Raw genomic sequence first — 8,785 nt, 5'->3', positions numbered from 1 at the left:
CACTTAAATCACCTTCTGATGCTCGGTTTGAACTGCCGCAGATCGTCTTGACCATGTCTACATGCCTAAATTCATTGAGTTGCTGACGTGATTGGCTGATTAGAAATTTGCGTTAATGAGCAGTTGGACCTAATAAAGTGGCCGGTGAGTGTATATATATATATATATATATATATATATATATATATATATTTTTAGTGTTTTAAAAGAAGGGATGAACGATTACACGAGACGTGAGATGTCCATTTACGATTATACTACAGGCCTGTCAAATGCTCGATTCTGATTGGCTGATGAACATTTAAAGACGCGCAATTATTTTCAGGAAAATGCATTGCTAAAGTAGTTCCAGGCCAGTTTCAACCACATTACAGTTACATATCACTACGCCAAATGGTTTTAGTTATTTTACAGCCTACAAAACCAAAGCAAGGCCTTGGATGAGAAAGGTAAGAAATGAGTCCTATACACAGGAGCAGTTTGAGGACAAAAACATGAAAAATGTCTTGAAATACAACATATTACAATGCTTTTAGGGGTGGTAGTAGTAGTATAAGCAGAATGATTGATTTATAGGAAGAAAAGCACACTTGTGGTTCGTCAGCATAAATTATTCCTTACTTATTTGTTGCAATAACTAGTAGTAAAAAGGAAGGCTGGCTCAATTGTTCTTTGCTACTGTCAAAACTGAGATGTCTATACAGTAATCTGCCATGCCTCATCATAGAAACTTTGACATTTTGTTTCTTTTAATTAACAAAACATAAAAAAAACATCTTGCGATTATTAGATGAGGTGCACTTTGTGTAGTGAAGCTTTATTCATGCATCATCTGAACAGCACAGAATAAAAGATTGATCTTAGCATCAGAATCAATACTGATTTGCTCAAATTAAAATATATAAAAGTAGACATTTCCATTTAAATTCTACATGTGAAGTGGATTTAAAACAACACTGTACTTGTTTTGTACACGTATGTGGCTAAATTGTGTAGTATACCATAATCTAATCAAATGCTATTTCAATTTTACACCAATATGTTTTGGAAGACTTCTTATCAGAGCCTAATATAAAATAAAAACGTTTCTTTCGCATGTTAAAATAAGTTTATTCTGAAGCTCTGGTCATTAACAATATCTACGCATTCACACATTGTGCATCTAAAGCTTTTTAATGGGATGCATTATTCACCTTTAGATGAACATGCAGTTTCTTTCATATGGCACTATCAGTACTCAACCTTTTGGAACTGAAGATTGGTCTTAAAGGACAAATGCAAAACTTGAAGCTCACTTGATATTTATCCCATGCACATGATGTTCCTCAGCCATTTCTTCAGTCGTAACTGGAGCGGTGAGTGAAGATCCTTTTGTCTCTTAGTGTGTTTTCTTTGTAGTGTAGCTACAGTGTGTTATATTAATTTTTGTCTAAATAAAGTAGCACTTTGTTGTAGTGAGGTTACAGCAGGATTGTTGCATGAGGAGCATTGAGGCACTTTGCAGCAGGTTCTTGTGTTGGACATTCCTGAAATTCTGTACCTCAACCACACATGGTCATGAAGAGCCACTACGCAAACACAAGAAGAAAGAGATGAGTATTTGTCATTTGTTTTGTCATTTAAAATAGACAGAAATCAAGCCAGAGCACCTCAGAGAGGTTCATCTCAGCCGTTGCTGTTTCTTCTCTGTCCAGCTGTTGAAAAGATCCTACAAAGAAGCACAAGACTATGAAGACTGTACTTGAGATTTGACTATATATACAGTTGAGGTCAAAATTATTAGCCCTCCTGTGAATTTTTTTTCCTTATTTAAATATTTCCCAAATTAGATTAGATTAGATTCAACTTTATTGTCAACGAAGTACAAGGCAACGAAATGTAGTTTAGATCTAACCAGCAGTGCAATAGCAGCAAGTGCAGGATACAGGTATAAGTTATAAAATGCAGTTATAGAAACACTGGTGATATTTACAGATGGATGTACTATGAACATTATATACAGGTTGTATTAGCTATGAACAGAGATTTACAATAAATGAATATAAGTACAGGATGCTATTAATAATCAGAAGTGTGCAGATAGATAAACATAATTACAAATGTACATGCACAGTGGGTGTGTACATGATTACAAATGTCCATGTGCAGTGGGTATGTACAGTTCAAATAAGTGAATCAGTGCAATGTAGTGCAATGAATATGTGCAAATTTAAATGTGCAAATGTTAAACAGTGCAGTGATTGTGAGGAGTTTAAGTTAGAGGAGAGTGGGGGGTGTATTGGAGGGGCAAAAGAGTCAGTGAGGGGCAGAGTTCAAAAGGGAGACAGCTCTGGGGAAAAAGCTGTTCCTCAGTCTGCTGGTTTTTGTCCGGGGGAGCCTGAAGCGCCTGCTGGAAGGCAGGAGAGAAAACAGCCTGTGAGCAGTGTGAGAGGTGTCCCTAAGAATACTGCGTGCTACGTGCTGCGTGATGTTTAAAGCAAGGAATTTTTTTTTTACAGTATTTCCGATAATATTTTTTCTTCTAGAGAAAGTCTTGCTTGTTTTATTTCAGCTAGATTAAAAACATTTTAAGATCTTTTATCAATCATTTCAATATTATGCAACATCAATCTGTGCTTTTGAAAACGCTATTGGTTGGGTTTAGGGAAGGAGAAGGGTGGGTCAGTCGAACAGTCAGTTAAACAGTCAGTTGACAGCGGCCTTAAGTGGATTTATGTGAAAACAGCAGGTGCAAATGGCACTCGCGAGAGAAAATTGAGATCTGAAAAAGCGTACACAGCGACCTCTGGTGAATCTGCGAAAACAAAAGCTGCAAAAAAACGTAGTCTTCAGAAATGTATATAGGGGTACGTTTTCAGAATGAGCCTGGGTTGGTTTTATTAGCGCGTTTAAGCATTACTTTGTTTATTCGATTGTCTACAGAACAAACCGTCGTTATACAACGATTTGACTAAGTACTCTATCTTGCCTAATTAACCTAGTTAAGCCTTTAAATGTCACTTTAAGCTGAATACTAGTATCTTGAAAAATATCTCGTCAAATATTATTTAGAAATTGGGGAAACAAATATACAGGGCGGCTAATAATTCTGAATTCAACTGTATAGTATATATATTCAAATATATTTTGAGGCACAGTGTAATGAAAAAGAAAAAACGTACTGAACATGGCCTCTAGTTTGATCAAGCAGCAGACGAAGTTATCAAAATCAATGGCCTCATTCTCTGCATATCTGGCCACCAGGATCTGGTTGAGTCTGTTATTGAGTTTAAAGCCTGTAAAGAAAGCAAATAGAACTGTTTCAGAAAGAACTTCACAGTTCACAATTAGTAGATAATATAACTGCCATTCAAAAGAGATTTAGAGTTGATTAAGATAAAAAAAATTCTCAAGGATGTATTTATTTCATCAGAATTCTATCAGAATTATCAAAAAGGTAAAAAAAAAAGCCAGCATTTATTTGAAATATAAACATTTAGCTACAAAGTACAACCTCAAATCAGAAAAGGTTGGGACAGTATGGAGAGATTTCTAAATTTACTTTGACTTGTTTTTCATTGCAGACAATACAACAAACAGTATTTAATGTGTTCCTCATGATTTCTATTGGGGTTTAAAGACGTATCCTAATTTTGGTTCTTGCAACACATTTGGTTCTTGCGATTTCCATACTGTCCCAACCTTTTCTGATTTGGGCTTATTAATGCACTGATTGTCACTTGATCAGTTTACTGTATCCTTGCTTATTGCATTATAAAAAAGTATTTGTTTATTAATTGAGCATTCAGTGAAATGAATTTACCTGCTGATTCTACAGCGAGACGCATCTCATAGGAGCTCATAGTCCCTGACTTATCAATATCAAACTCTCTGAAGATCCCCTGAGTGGAAAAGAAAACATTTTGGAGTGAAAACTATACAGTAGTGATGGGAGAAAGTTGAAACAAAGCTGTGAAACAACTGAACCAACTGATTTGCAAAATGATTTGAAGCATTCGAAACACCAAACATACTAGAGACACCTGCTGATCAAAACCATGTAAATACATCAAAAAAACTAAAGCATGGACATATGCAAAACCCACTTTATAAGGGGTTTAAACGCAGTTGTGTGGCAACAGTGTGGGAATATAGCCAACCTCTAATGGTAAAAATTTATTAATTAATTATAATAAATATATAATTTATAATAAATATATAATTTTTTTAATTATTTTTTTATATATATATATATATATATATATATAATAAAACCTCCTAAAACAGAATAAATAAAATTCATTTTTTCATGGTAATGTTTACTTTCACCGTTTCTTTTAGGGAAACTCCTGAGGTAAATGAGTTATATCTCTGAACAATAATAATAAACGTATATAAAATCCTGCGCTTCTCACTTCTAGTCGCAATGACTTCTGGGACTTCTTCTAGAGCGAGTTAGGTGGAGGGTTGAGAGCACAATCTCATTTGAATTTAAAGCGACAGTCACTAAAATGACGTGATTAGGATCAAAGTCTAAAAGTGGCCGTTTCAAAGAGTTATAAAACATTATATATGTGTACTGTATGTGCGTGTATATATGTGTATGTATGTATATATATATATATATATATATATATATATATATATATATATATATATATATATATATATACTTCCATTTAGTTATTTTTACCCCTTTATCAATATTGAATTAATAATGATTGTTGAGTTAACCTTGTTTAATATTTTAGTATTGTTTAAATATAATAAGTCATGAGACCGTAGCATTCAAGAAAAACTCCAGACTCCAGATCACCTTGAAGGCAGTTTTTGGCTGAAACGCATAGGTTTTTTAAGGATTAGCCATGTGAATAAAGGTTTTTTTTATATTTTTGAGTGCCTTGGGCTGATTTTTGCTAGTTATAAAACATTATTTGTTTGGTATTTTGAGTTAAAACTTCCCATACACACTTTTGGGACATCCGACACTTAATTTACATCTTGTCAAAAGTGTGCTCTTTAAACCTGGCTTTTTCAAACACATTTCAAATGTTAAATTGCAAGTATAACCTATCAAATGCACTTAGCTTATCATCTAATATCATGAAATAATAAGTAAAACTTAAAAAAGATCAAAATGATCAAATGTGTTAAGTGGTTCGCCACTGGGGGGCGATCTGAGTGAACCCCAAAATAGAACCACTGAATTTTCAAGTCAATGCCATACAATTGAAGTTTATGTGTATAACGCTTTTCACAATAATTATCCTTCCAAAGCAGCTTTACAAAATGTGAAGATTATTCAGTTACAATAAAAATATTTGAAACAGTTAACGAAGCCCCATTTATTGAAATCACATGACCTTCCCAGTTTAATACACACTTCGAACCACTGATTTGAGACAAAAGATTGGTAAAAGTTTCGAAGCTTCACGAAGCAGCACTTTCGAAAGCAGCCATCACTACTATACAGACCACAAATAAACACTTCAAAGTTGCTAAAATTAGCACCAAAAAAAAAAAAAGCAGTTCAGTTGGCTAAAATGGGGGAAATATTTTCACTCACCAGCAACTTCCTAATTTTGTTCCAGAGGACCTGAAACTCTACTAAGCCCAAACGTGCGCTCCCGTCTTTCTGATGAACGGAGTCAAAAGAGAAAACCTGACGAGTTTGAACAACACCCAAATAATGATAATGACCACGGGAAATAATTTAGCAAGGCTCTGTACCTGAATAAACAGTAACACTTTCCAATAAGGTTGCATCAGTTAATGTTAGTTAATCCATTTACTAACATGAACAAACAATGAACAGTACATTTATTACAGCATTTGCTCATCTTAGTTAATGCAAATACAGTTGTTCATTGTTAGTTCAGTAACACTTTATTTTGATGGTCCATTTGAGTATTAGTAGACTGCCTGCTTAATATCTGTTGATTCTGCTCCTTCAACAGACATTTAACTGACTATAAGAAACTTTGCAAGTACATGTCAACTTACACTAACCCTAACCCCAACCTAACAGTCTACTTATAATTTAATGAGAACTAGTTGGCATGTAGATGCAATGTAACTTAAATTCAACAAACGGACCATCAAAATAAAGTGTGACCGTTAGTTCGTTAACTCATGGTTTATTAACTACTGTTAACAAGCATGCATTTGGATATTAGTAAATGTTGAACTACGAGTAATAAATGCTATTCATACTTAGTTCATGTTAGTAAATGCATTAACTAACATTAAATAATGAAACCTTATTGTAAAGTGTGATCGAATAAACACTGTTAACATGAGATTTTTGTTATAAAATCACTTGCTAATTAGTTTGTAGAACAGTTACATCAAGTCTTTACACCAAAAACACATTTTAACACAATTCTCCAACAAATATTTGCTTCACATTTCTCCATTTATTCTTTCTACTTCCAATGTGTTTTACATTGTAATTAACAGGGGATGTCAACAGAGCTTAAAGGGATAGTTCACCCAAAAACTAAAAATTCATTCATTATTTGCTCGCCATCAAGCGATTCCAAAGCTGTTTGATATTTAAAGAAAGCTTGTAGGCATTGACTTACGAAGTATTTATTTTTCCTACTATGGAGGTCAATGGTTACAGGTTTTCTGCTTTCTTCAAAATATCTTCTTTTGTCTTCAACAGAAGAAACTTATGAAGGTTTGGAATCACTCGAGAGTAATAAATACTGAATAAATGTTCATTTTTGGGTGAACTAACCCTTCAACTTGTATATTTAACCCAGAATATACTTAAATCATGAAGGATACATCCAGAAGGTTGACCATCGTTCTGCAGGAGTCCATGCTGAAGCCGTCAGTCTTCACATCTTTGTCTGAGAGAGAAAAAAGTTCATTCAAATCAGATTCATTTTTGACTGAGCTGACCACAAGAAGGTGTGTTACTCACGTTTGGAGACTACTCTGTTGAGAATAGTCTTGAGTTCGTGGACTGATATCTCCATGTCCTAAAATAAGTATATAAATAAAACTATAAATATATATAAAACTACATTCAAACACTATCTAAACTCAAGCATTTTTATATATACTAGAAAGAAAATAACTGTAGTATATATTTTCACCTCTCCAGCCAGCTGGGCAAACAGGGACTTAAAGGAGTCATCAATGTCATCTTCTGTAATTTCTGCCTTCAAGAGAAATGCAGCTACATTTATTAAAGCACATCAAACATTTTGGTCTAAAATATTATGACAATACAGATCCAAAATGTCACCTCATCCTCAAGGTCCGCTGAAATCTCGTCATCCAATTCCCTTTAAGGAGAAAACCGATTATGTGGCTGTATAATTGTCTTCTTTTTAAAACATTATTCCACATTAAAGGTCCACCGTAAAAAACAATATAAACGCTTTATGTTACTTTAATTTTAATCAGGTAATCATCAGATTTCATTCATTAATTTTCCTTCAGCTTAGTCCCTTTATTCATCAAGGGTCGGCACAGCGGAATGAACCGCCAACTTATTCAGCATATGTTTTACATAGCGGATGCCCTTCCAACCGCCACCCAATATTGGGAAACATCCATACACACTCATTCACACACACTCATACACTACGGCCAATTTAGTCTATTTAATTCACCTGTACTGCATGTCTTTGGACTGTGGGGGGTAACCGGAGCACCCAGTAGAATCCCATGCCAACACGGAGAGAACATGCAAACTCCACACAGAAACGTCAACTGACCCAGCCGAGGCTCAAACCAGCAAACTTCTTGCAGTGTGGCGACAGTGCTAACCACCAGGGGTGTAGTCGGGGCTATACGCATGTATACTCCGTATGCCTACTTTATTCCACTAGCTGTTTGGGTATTACGACTTCTAATGATCAATAATTGCGTATACCCTCGGTATACTCACTTGTTTTGCTGATTAGACTTCCCCTTTAACTGTATACCAAATTTTTATTAACTATCATCCTAATTTGTTGCAATTGGTGCATTTTTGTTTATATTTTGCGCCATTCCCCGCCCCCTGACGACCACAGCAGCTGTGAGAAAATTTAGTGGGTTTTTCGAAGTTAACTGAATGATGTCTTGCTGAAACGTTCAGGTAAAATTATAAAACAGCATGGGCGGATTGGGTGGGTAATAGTACGCCACCTTTTTTTTTTAGGACTACACCACTGCTAACCACCGTGTTGCACCCATCAGATTTCAACTAAATATTTTTATTTATGCAAAGTTTAACAAAATATTTTTATTTTGATGTGAGTAGAAATGGCTAGAAAAGTTCATGTGATTAAACTAAAGAATTTTAGGCAGCATAATTCTTTTACAGTGTACAGTTCACCCAAAAATGAGAATTTACTCACTATTTACTCGCCCTTAAGTGGTTTCAAACCTTTATGAGATTATTTTTTTCTGTTGAACACTAATATGTTTTAGATTAACCTCTAAGTTGATCTTAGAACAACATTCCGATCAGCCCATTAGAATTAAGGGATACGTTTACCTTTTATATTAAGTTTAGGCTTATGGTTAGGGTTATGCATTTCTACATGATTGTTTTATTCAACTATTATTCCCCTCTAATTTTGGGAATAATTTACAGTTATGGTTGAGTTTAGGGGTAGGGAATAGATATGGATTATATTTTCCAACAAAAATGACGTTCCGGGATCAACATAGATGTTAATACAGGATCGCATCTTACTTGGCATCTTATCATGACGTGCCGGTGTATAGAGAATTCTAGGATAACAAGAGGATCAAATACGTTTTTGAGTGAACCAGTGCTGAAATATTAAAGTGCTTAAAC

At 34.6% G+C, this 8,785-nt stretch overlaps 1 protein-coding gene across 1 annotated transcript in view; it reads right to left on the bottom strand.

Moving 5' to 3' along the window:
- Window positions 1-791: 791 nt before the first annotated feature.
- Window positions 792-8,785, bottom strand: part of LOC130239247 (calpain-1 catalytic subunit-like) — a 39,192-nt gene continuing 31,198 nt past the window's right edge. Inside the window, exons 14-22 of the mRNA XM_056470330.1 lie at window positions 7,238-7,277; window positions 7,086-7,151; window positions 6,911-6,968; window positions 6,772-6,836; window positions 5,546-5,614; window positions 3,803-3,881; window positions 3,162-3,275; window positions 1,650-1,708; window positions 792-1,568 (exon numbers count right to left, since the gene is read on the bottom strand). Coding sequence (XP_056326305.1) covers window positions 1,542-1,568; window positions 1,650-1,708; window positions 3,162-3,275; window positions 3,803-3,881; window positions 5,546-5,614; window positions 6,772-6,836; window positions 6,911-6,968; window positions 7,086-7,151; window positions 7,238-7,277 — 577 coding nt within the window. The 3' untranslated portion in view covers window positions 792-1,541. The remainder of the gene's footprint in view (window positions 1,569-1,649; window positions 1,709-3,161; window positions 3,276-3,802; window positions 3,882-5,545; window positions 5,615-6,771; window positions 6,837-6,910; window positions 6,969-7,085; window positions 7,152-7,237; window positions 7,278-8,785) is intronic.

Source organism: Danio aesculapii, chromosome 13 (assembly GCF_903798145.1).
Source record: "Danio aesculapii chromosome 13, fDanAes4.1, whole genome shotgun sequence".
Taxonomy (NCBI): Eukaryota; Metazoa; Chordata; class Actinopteri; order Cypriniformes; family Danionidae; genus Danio; species Danio aesculapii.
Note: the sequence above shows the minus strand (reverse complement) of the source record. Positions and strands in the feature narration are given on the sequence as shown.